This window comes from Lissotriton vulgaris, chromosome 2_1 (genome assembly GCF_964263255.1).
Source record: "Lissotriton vulgaris chromosome 2_1, aLisVul1.2, whole genome shotgun sequence".
Lineage (NCBI taxonomy): Eukaryota > Metazoa > Chordata > Amphibia > Caudata > Salamandridae > Lissotriton > Lissotriton vulgaris.
The window spans coordinates 152,779,096-152,801,157 of NC_141687.1; the positions used below are offsets into that span (position 1 = coordinate 152,779,096).

The 22,062-nt window shown below is 45.9% G+C and overlaps 1 protein-coding gene across 1 annotated transcript in view; it reads left to right on the forward strand.

Moving 5' to 3' along the window:
* MYBBP1A (MYB binding protein 1a) overlaps nucleotides 1-22,062 on the forward strand; it is a 517,888-nt gene that overhangs the window by 319,270 nt on the left and 176,556 nt on the right. The window contains exons 21-22 of the mRNA XM_086954610.1: nucleotides 1,132-1,216; nucleotides 8,502-8,633. Coding sequence (XP_086810736.1) covers nucleotides 1,132-1,216; nucleotides 8,502-8,633 — 217 coding nt within the window. The remainder of the gene's footprint in view (nucleotides 1-1,131; nucleotides 1,217-8,501; nucleotides 8,634-22,062) is intronic.

The following is a 22,062-nucleotide window of genomic DNA, read 5'->3' on the forward strand; positions in this document are numbered from 1 at the left end:
AGACACTCAAACCTCTACTTTGGGGAGGTACTGCTTTATACTACAGATGAGGAATTTGTGGTTAGATGTATTCATCTGAAGAAAAAGTTACTTACCTTAGGTAATTCTCTTTGTTGTTGTTAGTCTAACCACAGATTTCTCATTGCCACCACACCGCCACATTCTGTGGCGTGGCGTCCTCTTCATATCTAAAAGGGTCCAGAGTTATGAATCTGTACACTGGTACCAGCCATTCACGGTAGATGTTAATCTTTTAATAGGTTTACAGGGTATTAAAGTTGGTAAGACAACTCGAGGTGATTATCTGATAGTGAAACTATGTTATGGTTGGCAAGCGCATCCTTGAGGGTATTCTGGCCCATCCTCCCAGGGATAGAGTGACTAACGTGGCTTTTATGAACGGTGGTCCCGTACAAACTACCCGAAATGCTCCATGTGGTCACTGGTGTATTGTTTTGTTGAACGCTATTGTTTTGTCTTGAAGGAGAAGGACTGATTTAAGTTTAAAAGATTGAGACTCCAATCCTCTGTGTTGTAATTTCTACTGAGATCCTCTACTACCTGAAAGATGCTTCAAAAGCAGACCATAGAGGGAATCTGTAGAGGCAATCTCCAGTAGATGTGTGTTACTACCCTTTTATAATGTTCTTTGCAATGGATATGTTAGTCTCCTGCACACTACTTGCAATCCTCCCAGCTCCACTGTTAAGAAACATTTTTTTCTGTTTACGTTCATTGTCCTTGGGCTCCATCCTTAATGTCCTCTGGGGTGCATGGGAAACTGGGATGAAACTGAACATCCCTGTCGATAAGATGCATGTGAAAGTGTGAGACTCTAGTCAGGATGCCTTTGGTGCCACCTGGCCATTGTGGCAGGTCATAGCTTCAAACTTTTCTGGTTTCGTTTTGACACTTTCAGAAGGGCTTTCTTTAAGCATTATGCTTGAGCTGTCCTGTACATCAGAAATATTTCCACAATTCAGTTGTTTAGCCATAGACTAGGAGGGTGCCTGATAATGATTAGGTGTATACGCTGTTTATCTTTAATCTACTGCATTCCAGATTTAACTTGCCAGTATTGTTCTTTTCACTACCTGTCCATGATTAAATCTCATATCCTTTTTTTTTTAGTGCATCCATGTATATATTCAAAGTCTTACGAGGGGGTGTAACAGAAGTACCCAGTGGAAAAAGAGTGAAAGCAGAAGCCAACCAAGTAAGTGTGACTCTTGTTCAATCTTGAATTGCTTTGGTAAGTTGTGGGTATGGCTGAAGTTGAGTGGTGCAGGCTATAAGTATGTTTTACAAACTCACAATGTTCTATCGTCGTCTGCTGTTCTTGTGCCCTTCTCTACTGATGGATACTTCAAACTGCAGAGTTTTCACGTTGTGAATAGCCCAGGCATCAGCCTGGACAAGAGAAACTTTAAAAGCAGTGCTTCTGCAAGTCAGTAGATGGTGTAGTGAAACTCTGCATCAACTCCATTCCGCTCTAGAAGTGAAGAACAGAGATGCTTATATGCATCACACATGTGTGCTGACGTCAGTTACTTCCTTTACACTCCCTCAGAGGTGGATTTAGAGCTCCACTTCTCCTACCCTCTGGGAAGAGATTATATTGATCCTTAAAACCGCAAGGTTTAAACCTTGTAGTGACAGTCACAAACAGACGTCTGTGGCTGATCCCTATGAGGTGTGCCTTTGATGCTTGGGTTCATGAACGACTCCATAATTTCCAATGACTTTGCTTAGATGACTCCAAAATTCATCTAAGAACACGAAGACTAGCTCTACGTGGCAAAGCACCACCAAAATCTACCCAGGTTCTACTCCAGGTCAAAGTCAGGAGTGTTGATACACACCCAAGGTTGTTTCTGTGGCATACCATCATCCCCGCCAAAATCTTTGGATAATCCAGTCTTAGTGAACTCTGCCCCTTCCCGCCACTCATTCTCTAGAGGAGTGAGGGTATTGTGCCTCACTGTGTTGTTCCCTTTCCCCAGAGATGCTGATCCCATCCTTCGTGCCAATGTCCCCCTAGTTCCCAGGTCTGCTGGTGTGACACTACAGCAGTTTGAAGCTATTTGAGAGGACATACTGCACATCCTCTGCACCCTTCTGGCTCCATCTGGCTTGCCTTTAAGCCCCAAGGATCCGCAGAAGCCTCCACTCTGATTACTGCCTGCGCAACCATCCTCTGTGCTGTCTGTGCCCATGACACATTGCAGTCTGTGTCAGTCTCTCAAACTTGGGCACCTGAGGGGGAGAGTTGCAACCCATCGTAGTCTCCAAGTCTGAGCAGACTCCGTCTCAACCCTGCCCAAGCGCACATTGAGATTTTGATGTGGTGTGGCTGCCGTCCACTAACAGAGTGAACTCTAACACCTTCCTGACTCTCCCTCCTGACAGGAAGCTCATACATATCAAAACATTTGGTAAACAGATGATTTTCTTGTCCAACCGTGCTTTGAAGTCCATCACTGCCAGTTGCCTCCTTGGACGCTACAGTGACACACTATGGGACATGCTTGGTGAGATCATGCCGTTATTCTCAGAGGACCTATGAGCTTCTTTGACCCAAAATATTTAAGATGGCCAGGATGCAGCTAAGTTTATCATCCTCTCTGGCCTAATAGCCAGGCACTATATGGGAAGAGCTGTAGGAATGAGCGTAGTGCTCGGGCGCTACACATGAATGAGATCAACAAGTTTCTTTGGGGGCATCCAGTTGTCATTGATCGACATACCCTTCGACGGCTCATGTCAAGTTAGTGAGGCCTATTAATTTCAGTTGGTAATCCCCTAACATATCCCACCTTTTAGGGGATTTGCAAGGGGATTTGTGTATCAACAGCATAAGGCCCTTCTGTTTGCCCAACAGGCCACCCAACCTTTTCAGGGTCCGTGCTGCAAACTTTACAAACAGTCAGGCCATGAGGGGTAGTGTATGTCCAAATCCCCCACCTCTCCAGCCACAGCATCTTTAATGTGGCACACTACACCTGGTAGTAGGCCAGATCTGTCTCTTTTTCCAAGGGGGCAAAGCATTACATTCCAACAAACAGTTCCTGCGCTGCCATTTATTTTTCAAACCATTGCACCTGCCACCTACTTCAGAGGAGCTTTATCTGTTTTGCAACAGGAGGTGAAGTCTCCTTTGGTCAAAGGTACCGATAAAAGGGTACTAGCCTTGAAAGTGGGGACTGTATGTTACTGCTGTTACTTCCTTGTGCTGAAGGACAGGGGCGTTCGTCTTATTCCAGATTTTCACCCTGTCAATGCCTTCCTGCGCAACAACAAATTCAAAATGCTCGTGTTGACCCAGGTTCTTTCTGCCCTGGATTCCAGAGATTGTTTGGTGGCGTTGGAGCTGCAGAATGTTTTTCTTTTCACTTCCCAGTCCTTCAGGATCGCAAGCACTACCTGCAGCTCAAGGTGGGCCGCAAGCAGTTTGTTTGCTGTGCTCCCTTTTGGCTCACCAGTGCCCCTCAGGTGTTCACAATAGAGATTGCTGTAGTTGCTGCAAATCTTCTGAGGTTAGGGTGTTCACAATAGAGATTGCTGTAAATGCTGCAAATCTTCTGAGGTTTTGGAAACCAGTCCGGAGACCAGTCCACCCCACCCACCTCCGAACTAAAACCCCCCTCCAACAACCTTTGCGCCTGGAACCCAATCACCACTGAAGACACCATCCGCCTGATGAACTCCATCCACTCAGGATCGCCAACCGACCCATGTCCCCACCTCATTTTCACACAAGCAGACTCCATTATCGCACCCCATCTCCGAGACGTCATCAACTGCTCCCTCAACTCAGCTACCTTCCCGGAAAGCTGGAAACATGCCGAACTCAGCGCCCTCCTGAAGAAACCCACAGCAGACCCCACTGAACTTAAGAACTACTGCCCCATCTCGCTCCTCCCATTTCCTGCCAAAGTCATTGAGAACGATTCAGAAAAGGGGGTGGTGATGAACAGAGTGTCTGAATTAAGCAGACCACTCTTACCCAGTCCAAAGATCAGGGCTTGATCCATCACCGTTATTTATCTCACTGCACCATCCCAGCTCAGAACCTGGCTATATGCAAATCAGTCTGTCCCTGGCCCAGTGCATCATGGGAACAGGGCAGACTAAACTACCAAGCCAATTCTTCACCAGAAAGGAGACAAGCTACCGGGGACCGGTTTCTGGCATTTCAGCCGTCTTCGGCCCGGCTTGCTTGAATCCTGATGGTGCAGTGAGAAAGGGACTCATGTCTGAGTATACCCTGCCACACCTATAGTGGCCTAAAAACGATTCAGAAAAGGGGGTGGTGATGAACAGAGTGTCTTGCTCATTGCACCATCAGGATTCAAGCAAGCCGGGCCGACGACAGCTGAAATGCCAGAAGGTCCCCAGAAGCTTGTTTCCTTCCCAGTATAAGAATTGGCTTGGTAGTTTGGTTTGCCCTGTTCCCATCATGCACTGGGCCAGGGACAGACTGATTTGCATATAGCCAGGTTCTGAGCTGGGATGGTGCAGTGAGATAAATAACGGTGATGGATCAAGCCCTGATCTTTGGACTGGGTAAGAGTGGTCTGCTTAATTCAGACACTCTGTTCATCACCACCCCCATTTCTGAATCATTTTGTCCACCATAAGCGTGGAAGGGTATACTCAGATGTGAGTCCCTTGCTCATTGCACCATCAGGATTCAAGCAAGCCGGGCCGACGACAGCTGAAATGCCAGAAGGTCCCCGGAAGCTTGTTTCCTTCCCAGTATAAGAATTGGCTTGGTATTTTGGTTTGCCCTGTTCCCATCATGCACTGGGACAGGAACAGACTAATTTGCATGTAGCCAGGTTCTGAGCTGGGATGGTGCAGTGAGCTAAAAAACGGTGATGGATCAAGCCCCGATCTTTGGACTGGGTAAGAGTGGTCTGCTTAATTCAGGCACTCTGTTCATCACCACCCCCTTTTCTGAATCAAAGTCATTGAGAAAGCCGTCAACAGTCAGCTCGCCGCCTTCCTCGAATCCAACAAATCCCTCAACCCTTCACAGTCCGGCTTCCGAGCCAAACACAGCACCGAAACCGCCCTCATCGCAGTAACAGACGACATTCGAACACTACTGGACAACGGAGAAACAGCTGCCCTCATCCTACTTGACCTCTCCGCAGCATTCGACACAGTCTGTCATAGCACCCTTATACAACGCATCAGCAACGTCGGAATACAAGGAAAAGCATTGGACTGGATCATCTCGTTCCTCGCCGGAAGAACCCAGAGAGTCCGCCTCCCCCCGTTTAGATCAGAGGCCTCCGAAGTGATCTGCGGAGTACCACAAGGATCATCACTCAGTCCCACACTGTTCAACGTATACATGAGTCCCCTCGCATCCATCGCGAGCCAACACAACCTCAACATCGTCTCCTACGCAGACGACACCAAGCTTATCCTCTCCCTCACGAAAAGACCCAAACACCGCCAAAACCAACCTACACGAAGGGATGAAAGAAGTAGCCGAGTGGATGAAGAACAGCCGTTTAAAACTGAACTCGGACAAAACGGAAGTCCTCATCTTAGGATCATCCCCCGACGCCTGGGACGACTCATGGTGGCCAGCGGCCCTGGGAAACGCACCCATACCAACGGACCACGCACGTAACCTGGGCTTCATCCTGGACTTCTCCCTCTCGATGACCAGACAAGTCAACGCCGTCTCATCATCATGCTTCAACATACTACGTATGCTCAAAAAAATCTTCAGTTGGATCCCCACCGAAACAAAGACGGTCACCCACGCACTGGTCACAAGCCGACTGGACTACGGAAACACCCTTTACGCCGGAACCACAGCTAAACTACAGAAAAAACTCCAACGCATCCAAAACGCATCAGCCAGACTCATACTAGACATCCCCCGCCAAGCTCACATTTCCGGTCACCTGAAAGACCTCCACTGGCTCCCCGTCAACAAGAGAATAACGTTCCGTCTCCTCACCCACGCACACAAAGCCCTCTACGACCTAGGACCCGAATGCCTCAACACGCGCCTGTCCTTTTACACCCCCACCCGCCAACTACGATCGTCCAATCAAGCCCTCACCGCAATTCCACGCATCCATAGATCCACCATGGGGGGAAGATCCTTCTCCTACTTAGCGGCCATAACCTGGAATTCTCTCCCCACCCACCTCCGCCTTACACAGAACCACCTCTCCTTCAGAAAACAACTAAAAACTTGGATATTTGATAAGTAAAGTACCCCCCTCCCTCAAGCGCCTTGAGACCCTCTGGGTGAGTAGTGCGCTATACAAATGTTTAACTTGAACTTGAGGGCTATAAGTCTTCTGCTACCTCGACGACCATCTGTTTAAGGGGGGCATACCACAGTTAATCACAGACCTGCTCCAGACAATGGTGAACCCCCTAACATGCTTGGGGTTCTCCCTCAGCCTACCGAAATGACACCTGACTCCTGCACAGAGACTCACCTTCATCGTAGCCATCTGAATACTTTGTGCTTTCCTACTTTTCCACCAGAATAACGAGTTCAGAACGTGCTGGTTATAGCTCAGCCTCAATCCTGAATTTGTCTGTGAGGATTGCTCTGAGGCTTCTTTGCCTGTATGCCAACGAGGCCTAATGTCCTATGTGGGTTTCACTTCTGTAGTCTTCAGTGAGCCCGGCACAATGGGAACCTGCCTGATACCATCCAGGTTTTGGAGGAGACTGCAAAAGATTTGCAATGGTGGATGCTGGACCGCAATTAGACTAGCTGCAGACTCCTCTCCTGCTCCACCCAGATGGCAGTGACTGACACATTGCTACTGTGTTGGAGAGGCCATCTGGGAGAGTTGGAGATCAGGGGACTCTAGTCTCCAGTGAAGACCCGCTTCCACATCAGTTTAGTGGAGTTTATTTATTTATTTATTTGAAAGTGGGTGATTTGCTTAGTGTTCAAGGCCTTCCTTCCCATCATCAAGGGGGAAGTTAGTGCAGGTTCTTACAGACAACACCAATGCCATGTGGTACTGCAACAAGCAGTGCAGAGTGGCATCCTGGGTCCTATGCCAACAGGCCCTATGCCTTTGGAACTAGCTGAATTGTCTGGTCATTTCTCCGGTTGCTCACCACCTAGCAGGATCTTTAATCGCCAGAGCAGACTAACTCTGTTGCCATCTGCTAGTGGATCACTAATGGCAGTTTCACTCGGAGGTGGCACAGGGAGTCTTCCAGCAACTGGGAGAACCATGGCTCAATTTTCTAGCCAATGCCCAGAACGCACAATATCAACACTTTTGCGAGCTGGAATCCCAAGAAGGCTCTCTCTTGGAGACGCATCCTGCCTGAAGTGGCACTCTGGACTCTTATAATCCTTCCCGGCGCTGTCTTGCCAGCCCTGAGTTTTGAGAGGATCAATCATCCTAGAGGATCTGGATTGGGCCTGCAGAGTCTGGTGTCTGGAACATCTGAGCATTTATCCTCTGATCAGGCTGCCACTTTGGGAGGATCGTCTGTCACAGCAGCAGGACTGGGTCTTGCACTGGGCCTGCACAACCTGCTCCTCCATGTGTGGAGATTGATCTGCTCCAGTTAATATCTTTTGACCTTCCTTCTAAAGTCGTTGACGTTATCCTGGCAGCATGGCACCCTTCCACAAAAGTGAAGTATGACGGCTGGGAAACCTTTGTGGTTGGTTACAGTCCCCGCTATATCAAAAGAGGGGGGCTAGGAACCCAGAAATGTCAAGCATACAAGCTCCCCACCAGGCTGTGTCGATCCAAAGATCCTATAAAAGAAAATGTAACAGAAAAGTGGTTGATGGTCAACTGAGAAACAAGACTGGAAATCTGATTGCTCAGGAGCAGTGGCCCTCACACCCCCAGATGGTTGTCCTGCTTCATCATATGGCAGGTCCGTGTTGGGCCGGCACTGCAATGCCCAGCAGGTCTCTCGTGTTGTCTCTTTCCCCACCTCAAACCCACTTCCCAAGTTTTTTTTATTTTCTCCCCAAAAACTAGCTCAGCACGGTTTTAAAGTGCATTAGGACTACATGAAAAAGTGCATCACAATTTTAATTTACTAATCCATCACTGATTTGTAAATAAAAAAGGAAAAACTGAAAAAGGTAAAATTTAAACAAAGGTCATTGTCATGAGCGAGTCCATGTGACAATGACATTTATTTCAAGAAAAAAGGCTCTTAAGGTCTTCAGAGTCTACGTATGTCAAATCTGGATGTGTGTACCAGATGTTGGTGAAAGAGGGTATTCATAGCATGGTTTCTGAGAATGAATTATCACGAATATTAGAAACCACAAACCATTTGCAGCATGGAACAAACAGATTGATAATAATATTCTTCTTCTTTTATATGTATTTTCATTTTACTCACCAGAGACTTAAAACCATCCACTGTATTGGTGCCATTTCCCCTAAATTGGTATCCTATTTAGAGTATTTCCTTTGATTTGTCTGCAACTTTCTCAACCAGCTACTTCTATTATTTTCATACAGGTTTCCTGCGTTGGCAACCTCGACCTATCTCGTGTGACTGGTGTGTACCGCGACGCATTGACGGGGTTCATGTCCAAGAGAAAGAGTGCCCTCACTGGAGCCATGTTTATCGATCTCTTTCACCGTTTTCCGGTGAGTGTTGAATGTAATCGCACAGCCTTTTCTGGAGATGTGATTTCTTAAACTCAGAGACAAATGCAGCACAATTATTCTTTCAAGTGTATGATTTTGGCCTTCGGATTACTTTTTTGTTACCTGTCCCATTATTTACTATAGTGTGTTCCTTCCTATAGACTAAAGGTCACACTAATGTGACTTGTTGCTATATTGTTTAGTTGGAAAAACAAGATAAATCAAAAACAATAGACTTTTTACCCCAGTCGCTAGACACATTGCCACTGTGACTATGGTGAATGAGAAACCCCAGAACCTTGTGAACGGGCAACACTACCAGGCTGCTGAGCGTGCCATATGATAATATGAATGGCAGAAATGTATTTACAGATGCAGAAACAATTGCATAATGAAACATGCAATGTATGATAGACTGAACTATAATGCAGTCCATGCTTTGTTTTGATTCCCAACCATGTGACCCTGCAATCTACCCTTTTCTCTTCTACTTTCGCTATTTGCTTATGGAGTCTCAAATTCGCCAGTGCAGAGGTTAATTGAAAAGTGACTGAGCATACACGCCCTTGTAATAAGGGAAATTGACAGCTTGTACCAGTGCTATGTTTAAATGAAGAGTGCCAAAGCAACCCTTGCTGATCATGTACATCCTGGTGAGAAGAGAAATGACATATTCCATAATCAAACGTAGGACGTTATTGTGACTTTGGAGGCTGAGAAGCGGGCTGCCATTCCAGCACCCAAAGGCGCCCGCACACCGCCTGCCAGATTAGAAGTTTAATTCTGGTCTGGCCGGCGGTGCCTTTCTGAGGCTCATTTCTGATAGATACATCTGCCAGTGGAATTCCTCACCTTGTGAATATACCCTGCGCAGCAGCCAATCGGAAACTTTTGTAGCTCTCCACGCCGGCGAGGTCATGGACGACGTCACAGAGCGTACAACTCCGCTCGCGACCCCACTGACGTCACTGGATCCATAATAGGGCCTTGTCGTCGTGATGACGTCAGTTCCGCCCTTTTTTCCGTGCCCCCAAGGCACACGGACGGACCGACATAAACAGTAAAAGTATACATAGTACACAGCATTCAAAACAGCACACACTGTGAAATCAATGCAATATGCATGAACATATAAATACATCCATAAAATTATTATTATTTTTTTTAAATATACACTTAGCAGGTATAGACGAGTTGACAACGGGGAGGCGGGTTGGTCAGTGAGGAATCCACCTGTAAACTCCGGCATAAAGGTGATTTACATGTATAGACCATAGAACGCCATACCAGACTAGTGCTCACAATTGAGGTGTATCGGCTAGTACCGAAATACCAGTACACTTGATGAGCGGTTCAGCGAGGGGTGGCCTTGGCACAATCTAGTTGTGAAGCAGGTCCTAATATTCAAGCGAATAATGACTATATCCACATATAAGACTGACCGGGTTGCATCAGTTGTGTTCATTAAAATATTTTATTTCAAACCACAGAACTTGCAATTCAGACGTTCTCTTTTGGAACAAGAGTAGTACAAGCTAATCGGGAAACAAAATAACCTGTAGTTTGTTATTAGCAAACCACCCAAACAACTTGACAGCATGTGCGTTGAAATAACGCCCCCCCCACCCCCCACCCCCCGTATCTTGCTATTGATTTCGGGCTGGTAAATTCTGCCCTGCCCCTAACTGCGTCACAATAGAGATTTGAAAATGGTCAACTGATTAAGGGAGTCTGAAAGGGTTTCGTTTTAGGGCTGACGCCTGAAATGTTTCAATTGGCTAGACTAGAGCTACTTAAGGTAATTGATGGGATGTGTGCTTCATTAGCATAACGCTTGGTTTATGGGTGTTCTAGAAGATATTTCTGTGGGATTTGTATGTTGTAGTTCCATTTTATTGCGGAAGCAGGACAGCCAGTGCACTGCGTTGCCAGGAGTTGGCACTGGGGCGTTGGTTGTGGCCGGTTGATTTGTTTCTTTGGGGGTGGTGAGATTGCGGAACTGCACCAGAAGTTCTTGGTAGCAATTCAACATTCATACCGTTTTTAGAGTGGGATGATTACTCAGTACCCATCGATTTCTCAAGTTGATGGTAAATCTTTAGCACTTCCTCCAGATATAAGTGTACTTTCCTTTGCCAACCGTAAGCCAGGCTGTTAGTGGCAGGCATGGAATTAATTGATGTTTGATGTTCAGGCCTCAAATACTTCTAGGAAGTCTGTGTTCGTTTTACAAAACCAGCTTTCAGATTGTCCCTTGTTTTAGGCTGGTGCCTGTCTGGAGCTCTTGAGTGAATGGCTGTGTAATCTGTCAGTGTCTGAAAGCTGCCCCTGCTGACTGAGTGTGGAATATCTTCTTGGCAAAAGGGGTTAGGGACATGCAGTGGGGAGACTGGTGCTGCCTACTCAACTACCTCATTTGGTTTCATGTAACTGGCAGGCTGCACACGGCCAACATTGTCCACAGTAGAACCCCCATGCACGGTGTAGACTGGACCACTGTTAGTGTTGACACGTGTAAACTGTTGACTAGATCATTCAGTGGCCAGCACTCCATCTGAGTGGCATTTAACTTGGCCATCACTCCCTTTGAGCGGCTCATGCTTCGGGCCATTCCTTGAGTGTCAGTTTACAAGTCATTACTTTGTGTTGTGATTCAAGATCGTGACTTTGGACTCTCTGGTGCCACCGTCTGCAAGTTAGGTTTTCAGAAGCAGTAATGTCCAATGCCGAGTTAAGCTATCCTGGCTGAAGACGGCTGATAGCCAGAAACCGGTCCTAGGATGCTTGATTCTGGTCTAGGAAAGACATGGCTTGGCAGTTCGGGCTGGACTGTTCCCATGAGGCACAGTGTCAAGGCTGATTTGCATATGGCCATGTCTGAACTGGGGTGATGTGGAGTGCAGATCTCTGTACTGGGGTGAATGTATGACATTGTTCTGCATTCTATCCATCAACTGTTGTTTTAGTATTTAGCAGTAGTAGCAGCACATCTCAGAAGACAACATATCCATGTCTTCCCATACTTAGACGATTGGCTCATAAAAGCCAAGTCTTTCAACCTGTGTGTTCAACACACATCTCAAACAATTCAGACACTGCACAACTTGGTGCTAACAATAAACCACCCCAAGTCACATCTATAGCCCTCTCATGTACATCAATACCTAGGGGCTACTGGAGTTCTGGACTTTTTGGTTCCGTCCAGAGGTGTCAGGGAACAACACCCGAAGACCCCGGAGTTCCACCTGTCTTGTGCACAAATAAACAGAAACACGGGCTTCTCGATGGTGGCGTCAAAGACCAAAGGTTTATTACTGCAGGGACACAGAAGTCACAGAAACTACGCATGGGCAGTGTCTAGGAGCCTGTTCGATTTGTACAAAGAGGGTTGCTCCTTATATACTGTTAATTGGGCTTCAGGCAAATTCTTCACATGTTAGTACATTCCCAAACCTTTGTGTCCTAAACAATAAATATTTGGCGTTGCACAGGAATCGTCGACAATATCTGATGTCAAAACATTACGAACGAGGGGTTCCCACTTTTTCCATCATAATCTCATGTCAACTTTCCATTCAAGACCCGGACCGCCTCATCGTAATTTTCGTTACCTCCCCCTAATAAAGGCCCAGAAGGAAAGGAGCAGAGCCAGGTGCAGAAGATAGAAAAGCAGGATAAGGGATGTTTGTGGGTCGTAAATGGGCAAGGCTACCAGCTTCGGCCGCCTAATCATGATCAGAACAACGACCACAAGAACCAGTATAGCAGGACTGGCCTCGGGCAGAGGAGGCAGCCTTTGTCGAGTCATGCAGCTACAGCGTGTTCTGTTCCAAGGTGCACGTGTCACTAAAGAGGTGAATCACCGGCTAAGGCTACGTGTCCTTAATCGAAATGAAGTGATCAAAGGTTATTGCGTATGTGAGGGCAAGAAACACAAAATGGCTGCCATGATCTAAGATGGATGCCATGGGTAGATCAGAAATGCGTTCCCTACAGGAGTACTCTTGCTCGTAGCGTAGCGAAAACACCAGGATATGCTAAATGGATCATTTGCGGTTCGCTGATACCAATATTATGTATTTCCGACAATATTGAAAACACGGGTTCAAATCGTCACGGAACCTCAGACCCTCCTTTTGCCCTTACATAGGCAATGACTCAGTCTATGTCAGAGTCTAATTCTATGCTCATCAGGTCAATGACATGTTGTTGTATCATCATCCTTTCTCGTGCCTTTTCTCCAAACGCAGGTGGTTTACTGAAACAAGTCGCAGCACAGAGACTACACAGAGCTGGACCACACTGGATAATCAGGCAACACGAGAACAGGAATACTAAGATGACACCAATGACCATCAGAACCTTCCATCCCCACGCTGATATCAGAGTCCAAAACCACTCCATGAAGGACCAGTTTCCCTTGTCTACGTGTATAGAGTCGGAAATCTTGTGTAGCTTAGAGATCGCCTCATAGACTGTTGGAGCATTATTGGGGATAAAGACACAGCAGCTCGATTGGATCATTCTGCATACCCCACCCCGATCTGCAAGTATTACGTCTAGAACCATACGGTTCTGCAACGTCATGAGTCTATCCGCCTGAAGCTCAGCTGTCAAATTGCTAAGGGCACCAGCAGTTTCGGTAATAGTAGATTCAACTACCCGTGTTAGCTGACGTATGTTTCTACTATTGGCCATAGGCCCCCAGAACAGAAGGAAGCCTTTGAAGAAGTCTCCAGCTTCCTGACCAGCGGTGTCTTCCTTGCTGAAAACACCTCTTGCTACTCTGATTTTGTGGTAGTCAGAAGAAGCAGTGTATGTTGGAGGCAACAGTCGAGCAATATAACATGAACCTGAAAAGTCAGCAGGCAACCATGTATACGCTCTGTCTTGACAGATGAAGTAGGTACCCCTAGCAGTAAGGAAAGCAGGGGAAGAGTTGGACGGAAACACGTAAGTCTCTACGCACTCACTCCTCCCTAGCTGAGCTCTCGGATTTCTCCCATTACCTTGCAAACAGACCTGACCTCGGTGAGGTACGACCCAGATTGGAGTGGAGCTTTTCCGTTTGCTTTCTCCCAAACTAAGGCGATACTCTGAAGAATTCCAACTCAAATATACTCGCAATTCGTCTCTAGGGTAAGATGGAGTATTATTGACGTCCTTGATCATGTCAATAATTCCCTGGACTAGAGCTTTGTTGGCAGAATTATATTTAGTGGAACGTGGTGGACGCGGAGGATAGGTTTCAAGGGCATAAGCAAAGATGGTTTGAAGGGCCTGAAATGATCCATTATAGCTAAAAGGCAAAACCAGGTAAGGAATGCCTTTATCCATAGTGTGGGGCATCAAGCCACACACCCAGCAGTCTGTAGTGTTAACTACTAGTTGGTGTTGGTGCAAGAGCTGTACAAAAGTGTTATTAATGAATTCTGAGCGTCGAGCTTGCTCATGTTCAGGAAACGAGTGAAAAGAGTGTATGGAAGAAACAGTAGAAGAAGCAGGATCAAGGGGAGGTACTGTAGTGACTGGCACAAAGATCAAACTCATACCAAAGACGATTCCACCCACCAACGTTATCAAAACAATCAAGAATGTAATGGCACATTGTATCAGAAAGCATTTGCTGTGAAGAATTCTGTAAAGTCTGTTTCTGCGAACATAAATCACATTTTCTCGTTGCAGCGCAGGAAGCTCCATCTTCTACAATCCGCTCGCGACCACTGATGATGTGTACGTAGATGAAAATGCCTCTATCAGCCCTGGGAGTTCCCAGAACCAACAGAAAGATCGACCTTGTGTCTGACCCCCGCAGATTCAACTAGGTACACAGCCACGACCCTACGGCTACCCAGACGGCAAGGCAATTTTTAAAAACAATAAAATAATAGCAAACTTCCTGGCTGAAGGCAAAAGTTCAAAATTTCAAATATCACAATAGGCAGTTTCCTGCTTTATTTGTCCATATTACGAGATCGTAAGTTGTATCTTAGTTTTGCAGGAACCGTTTGATCAGGAAACAGTGTGTTGTCAATAGAGTTTGCAATGTTCAAGTTCGCAGATGGCAAAGTTTCTTCTGATGCAGAGGGCAAGTGTTCAGGAGTCAAAGAAGTAGTTTCAGGAAGAGAGTCAGTTATCAATTCGGCATCGCTGAAAGGGATAAACTTGGGTGTTTGCTCGAATTCAGAGGCACCAATTCCCTTCTTCACCCAGTTGTCGTAAGGAAGTGGCAGGGGCACTCGTTTGACATGAGTTGCATGTATCCAGTGCTTGCGTCCAGCCACACGAACGGCAGTTCTTGTTGCAAGCAGCACCTGGAAGGGGCCGACAAACTTGGGCTGAAGGTTCTTTGTCCTCGTAAAATTTCGGACCACAACGTGGTCGCCGGGTTTCAGCTGATGACCTGGACTCTCCGGAGGCTTTGGCAATGCATCGAAAACCTGTTGGTGAATAAGACTCAATTTAGCAGTCAAGTCGTAAAGGTAATCAATCAACATTGGATATTCTAGAGAACAAAATTCTTTCGGCCTAGGCACTCCCCAAACATTAGCGGGACGCCCAAAAACTATTTCGTAAGGACTAAGCCCTACTCTAGAATGTACAGTCGCTCTCGTCGATAACAAAGCCAAGGGTAGTGCGTCTGGCCAGGATAAACCCGTGGATGCCTGTATTTTAGCAAGTTTTAGTTTGAGGGTGCCATTGTAACCCTCAACCAAACCAGCAGACTGGGGATGGTTTGCACTGTGAAACTTCTGTTTGATGCCCAAACCGGCACACACGCTCTGCATAACTTTCCCTATAAACTCACTTCCGTTATCTGACCATACAATCCGTGGCATTCCATACCTAGGGAAATATTCTTTGAGAAGAATTTTGGCAGTTGATAGGGCAGTATTGTCCTTTAGTGGATATGCTTCGATCCATCTGGAAAATGCACAGACTACCACCAGGACGTATTTTAGATTATTACAACGATCCATGTGTATGAAATCTAGCTGAATTACCTCAAAGGGGCAGGAAGGAGGAGCGAAGTGACCAGCAGGAGTTGGGGTTCCCTTGCCAGGATTATGCATCAGGCATACCATACAATTTTTCACCACTCTCTCTGCACATTTACTAATCCCATCATTCTTCCAGACCGGGGCCAACATTTTACAGATTCCTTTAGAACTTATGTGCGCTACTCCATGCGCCATTGTCACCACTGCAAGCACATACGCATCAGGCAACATCCAACGCTGTTGTTCCGACAAGTCAATCCAACACCCACTCGAGTCCAATTTACCCGTACTCTCTTTCCATGCACGTTTTTCCTCCTCAGTTGCCTCTTTCTGAATCTCTTTCACACTTTCCACTGTATCCTCACACATTCCAGACTCGGAAATCCATCTTGCAGATGTTGCAACATACATTCTACTCATCATATTTCTAGCTGTCTGTTTAGCAGTCTCATCAGCAAAAGCATTCCCACGACCAACATCATCCGTGATTGCTTTATGCGCACTGCATTTCACAATCGCAACTTCAGTCGGCAAGGTTAGAGATTCCAACAAGTCGTTAACTAACTGACCATGTTGAATCTTAGTCCCATGGGACGTAATGAAACCTCTTTCTTTCCACAAACGGCCAAAATTATGGGCCACGCCAAACGCGTACTGACTATCTGTGAACACATTCACTCTCTTTCCCTTAGCTAAAACACACGCTCTTGTTAGAGCGATTAACTCTGCTGCTTGGGCAGAATTCTGACTCACTCTTGCAGTCTCCACAATCGTACTTAAAGTCGTTACTGCATAAGCAGCAGTCACATCACCATTCTCCAATTTAAAACATGACCCATCAACATACAACGTGCCATCGGGATCTGACAATGGAGTGTCTTTTAAATCAATACGTCCTTTTGTCTCTTCCTCGGTTCTGAAACAGCAATCATGGGGCACGGAATTACTCGACTCTTGATTAGTCGGCAACAATGTTGCTGGATTCAATACATTGCATCTTTTGATCTGAATATGACTCGCTAGTAATGTCAGCTCGTAGCCAGATAATCTCGCACTGGTAAGGTGTTGTGTCTTGGTTCTGTTCATGAGTGTATCCACAGCATGAGGAACCATGACCACTAGCATATTATTCATCACCAAACCAGCAGATTGTCGAATGGAAGCCGCAGCTGCCGCTGTAGCTCTCAAACAACTAGGTAACGCTCTAGCTACCGGATCTAACGTTGATGAAAAATACGCACAAGGGCGTTGTTTATCACCAAATTTCTGTGTCAGAACACTCAACGCGCAACCTTCTCTCTCGTGCACATAGAGCGTGAATGGCTTGCTGTAATCGGGTGTACCCAATACAGGAGCTGAACAAAGTGCATTCCGTAACTCAGAAAAACTCTCCTGACATTCAGCAGACCATGGCACCGGACTCGGAACATTTTTCCCAGTCAAAGCTACCAACGGTTTTGCTAAAAGAGAAAAATTTGGGATCCACTGTCTACAGTAAGAGGTAATACCTAGAAAGGCACGCACTTCTCTCTGCGTGCGGGGAACACTCATCTGCGTAATTGCTTTTATTCTTTCTGGGGTCAACTTCCTTCCCTCCTTTGACAAGAGATGACCTAGGTAGGTTACTTCTTGGCAGCAATATTGCATTTTGGAAGGTGACACCTTATGATTCAAATTGGACAAATGATGCAATAACGAAATCGTAGCTGCTTTGCAAGTTTCCTTGTCATCTGCAGCCACTAGAAGATCTACATACTGTACTAGAGCAGAACCTTGAGGAAGTACAAAAGAATCTAACTGACTTTTTAATGCCTGACTGTAAATGGATGGGCTCTCACAATAGCCTTGTGGAGCGCGTTTAAATCTGAAGCTTCGACCTCCTAGACAGAAGCCAAAAATATCTCTGCTTTCTTCGGCTATCGGAATGCTGAAAAAGGCATTTTTCAAATCAATGACTGAAAACCATGTGGCTGTAGCAGGAATCAATGTTAACAAGGCAGTAATGTCTGGAACCACAGGAAACTGCGGAACCACAATTTTATTAACCTCTCTGAGATCTATAACAAACCTATATACTGGAGGCTTTGTAGGATCAGTTCGTTTCAAAATCGGTAATACAGGACTATTACAGACATTTCCGCTTGTTTCTTCAACCACACCTTTCTTAATCAAATCCTGCACAATCAATAAAAGTGCACGTTCACCTTCATTAGAGATCTTGTATTGAGGAATTCGTGGAAATTTTACATTTGCTTTCAAAGTGACTACATATGGTGGTATTTCTAAAAGGCCTACATCGTTAGGACCAGTCGCCCAAAGAGTATCAGGGAGTGAACGCAGCTCTGGCGGGAGTGCATCCATTGACAAGTACATCGGAGAGGAGATTCTTTTACCCAACGTAAGCTGTACTCCTTCCGGAGAACAGTACAATGTCGCATATAGTCGTTTTAACAAGTCTAAACCAAGTAGATTTTCATTACAACCTGTCGTCAAAATCAGGGGTGCTTTTAATTGACACGGTCCAACAGAAATAGCCAAAGGACCAGATACCAGGTTGTAAACGGGGGCGCCTGAAAAACCGACAGAAACATTTGTTAAGCCGGACAAAGGTGCGCCAGGGAGTTTCGCATGAATGATCGAACTTTTTGCGACTCCAGTATCCAACAGAAACGGTTCGACTACACCTGATGTTGCTACTGCGACATAAGGCCCACTCTGATCCACTGGAACTGATACTACTCCCTCTCTCTGTCCATGTCTGTCCTAGTACTCATTTTGTTGAAATCCCTCATCCACTTCACAATAGTCTTCAACATGATATTGTTGAGATCTATTTTGTTGGGCAGACTGTCCATTTCGTTGATCAAAGTGATTGGAAGGGCGATCATTTGTCTGTGGAGGCATAGCACCTCGTCCTCGACCTCTAGAATTCTGCACAAAACCACCACGACCTCTCTGAGCTGCTGCTGCGTTATTTTGCGCTAGGACTGGACACTCATTTTTATAATGACCTTCTTTCTTACAATACGCACACTGATTCCACTGATATTGTGGCCTAGGTGAACTATAATCTGTCCTTTGATACGAACCTTGCTGTGTATTAGTCTGATTCATGCGAGGCGGATATGCCTGTTGCAAAAGAACTTTAGTCTTTAAGTCTTTCGTCTTTTTATCTGATTTCTCTTTCTCTTCTTTATCCCTATTTTCATAATACTGTGCAGTTGCAAGTATTTGCGCAGTTGTAGAAACAGCCCATGCACTCTCGGAATCTTTTAATTTATTGCATAGCTCAGGTAACAAATTATGTACGAATTTATCGACAAATAATCTCTGTCCTCCTTCTGTGCTCATATCTTGACCACTATGATCTACAAAAGTCTCTTCGAACCTCGTGAAAAAGTCGGAGACACTTTCGTCTTTCTTTTGCCTGCATGCGGACAACTTGTCCCAATTAACACGCAATGCGGGCATCAGAGTCTTCATTAAGTCTATTATCCTACCTGGAAGATTAGCAATTAGAGGTTCGGGTTTGGAACCACCTATTTGCTGACCATCCGCTGCAATGATAGCTGCCCAATCACCACCTAGGGCAACTGGATGATTCTCTTTACGAATTTTAGCCCAAATTGGTTGCGGAACTACATTGCCAAATAACATGTCAATGTCCGCCAGATTCATTACACAGGCCTCAACTGTTTGCGCTAATTCCTTATAGTATCCAGCAGGATTCTTACGCGGGTCTGGCAAGGCCTGCTTCACTGCTAATACTTCGGCTCGCTTCCACGGAATGTGTATCCACACTCTCTGGAATTGCGCCGGAGCGGCTGGAATACCATTAATAGCATCAGCTTGCACAGCTTCGCTCCAAATTGGAGGAACCTCCCTCATTGGATATTGGCGATTCTGCTTCGTACTACCTTTCTCTAAGTCTCTCGGTGAACGAAGTGATGGATCATTCCTATAACTTAAAATCAGTTCCATTGCTTCTTTTATATTTTGACCTACTATCATTCCTGCAGCAAACTCTTTCTGAACCTTAATTAAGTCTTCTAAATTCGATTCAGAGTCATCTTCTTCTAGTTCCTCACGTAAAAGAGAGCACATCTCGTCAAAGACATATCGTTGCGTTGGTTCATTCCACTGCATAAATGTATCTAGTACATCTCTCGTACTATATCTCCTACTTTTCGAAATCCATCTGAGAGCCGTGGAATCTAATATTCCCCGTTCCTCAGTGCTTGGGAGCTGACTACGTCTTTGTACAGAGTCAGAAGTAGGAGTCTTAATTAAAGATTTGTAGAAAGGAGACAGAATGTTAGAGACAGAATCAGTGATTCTTCGACGAACAGAAAGCGGAGTCAACATACTGGCAGATGCAGAGAACACAGTAGCAGTTGGAACAGATAGCGGGACAGTAGGAGTATCGAGAAAAATAGCTTGTGGAACAGTAGGTGTAAGCGACACAGGTATAGGTAGAGAAGTCGGCAACCCAGGAAGAGGAGGTGCCGTAGGAACATTCACATTGACTACAGGAGGTACAGGAGCTTGATTCTGAGGGGCAGGAGCAGGAATGCCAGGTTGTCCAGCAACCGGCAATTGAACATTTGGTACAGGTGGAGCCGTAGCACCTTGTGCATACGGTGGAGGTGACCGTAACAAGTAAGACAACAGAGGATCGTTTTCGGGATCCTCTACTATCTTAGTCGTACTCGATGGCAAGGCAGGATAGCACTTATCTATCGCTAAGTTACGCTCTCTAGTAGCTATCTCCATTGCTTTCTCAGACTCGTTATCTTGCAGCTGCTTAGCCGCTTGTTCTAAAGTTAACTCTTGCTCTTTTTGTTCTTTCTTCAACCTTTTAATCTCTCTCTGTTTAGATTCTTTTCGCCAATAACGGAAAGAATCAAACATTGCCGGCCGGGCTTTCTTCTTAAACAATTTCACTTCTAAATTGTCAAGGATTTCGGGTTCAAAACTACCATGTAGTGGCCAACTAAGGACACCATCTTTTTCAGTGTATCGGACCCATACCTCATTATACGATATAGGACCCACACCATGCTTACAGTAAAGATCATATAGAGGAGTCCCAATCGGAGGAACCAGACATGAGTCCTCCAATCGGGAATCACTGTTGCAACCAAAACATGACAACATACACTTTCTCCGACTTACCATTTTGCAATCCGAAACACAGAACAAACAATACAAACAGGGGTGTGCACTCGAACCAAGAACTTAGGCCTACCAAAAGAGAACAAATGTATCGATACCCAAACCAAACCAAATAGATTATCTTAACCAGAACAACAACCAGTGATAATCTTACGAAACCAAACCAAACCAAGAACCAAAAAGGATTTTAACAACCCTTACGAAGTAACCAGCTAGCAACCACTAAATACTTAACTGAGGCACTGAAGACGTCACCAAGGAGAAACCCGTCACGTTTCGCCGTACTAAGGACTGCACCTCGGGTCCAAGACAGGGCGACGGTCAAGGCAACGGCCCACTGCAGCCGTCCTGAACGGGAACCCTCGTGGAAGAGAACGTCGGGCCACTTTTGCGATATGCCGGGATCGATGAAGTGGGGCGCCTCCCTCAGGAATCTTCACACGAAGCTTCTCGAACTCTTCAGGCTTTTGGACCGGTACCGAATGACGTCGCCCCACGTTGGGCGCCAATTGGAGTTCTGGACTTTTTGGTTCCGTCCAGAGGTGTCAGGGAACAACACCCGAAGACCCCGGAGTTCCACCTGTCTTGGTGCACAAATAAACAGAAACACGGGCTTCTCGATGGTGGCGTCAAAGACCAAAGGTTTATTACTGCAGGGACACAGAAGTCACAGAAACTACGCATGGGCAGTTTCTAGGAGCCTGTTCGATTTGTACAAAGAGGGTTGCTCCTTATATACTGTTAATTGGGCTTCGGGCAAATTCTTCACATGTTAGTACATTCCCAAACCTTTGTGTCCTAAACAATAAATATTTGGCGTTGCACAGGAATCGTCGACAATATCTGATGTCAAAACATTACGAACGAGGGGTTCCCACTTTTTCCATCATAATCTCATGTCAACTTTTCATTCAAGACCCGGACCGCCTCATCGTAATTTTCGTTACCTCCCCCTAATAAAGGCCCAGAAGGAAAGGAGCAGAGCCAGGTGCAGAAGATAGAAAAGCAGGATAAGGGATGTTTGTGGGTCGTAAATGGGCAAGGCTACCAGCTTCGGCCACCTAATCATGATCAGAACGACGACTACAAGAACCAGTATAGCAGGACTGGCCTCGGGCAGAGGAGGCAGCCTTTGTCGAGTCATGCAGCTACAGCGTGTTCTGTTCCAAGGTGCACGTGTCACTAAAGAGGTGAATCACCGGCTAAGGCTACGTGTCCTTAATCGAAATGAAGTGATCAAAGGTTATTGCGTA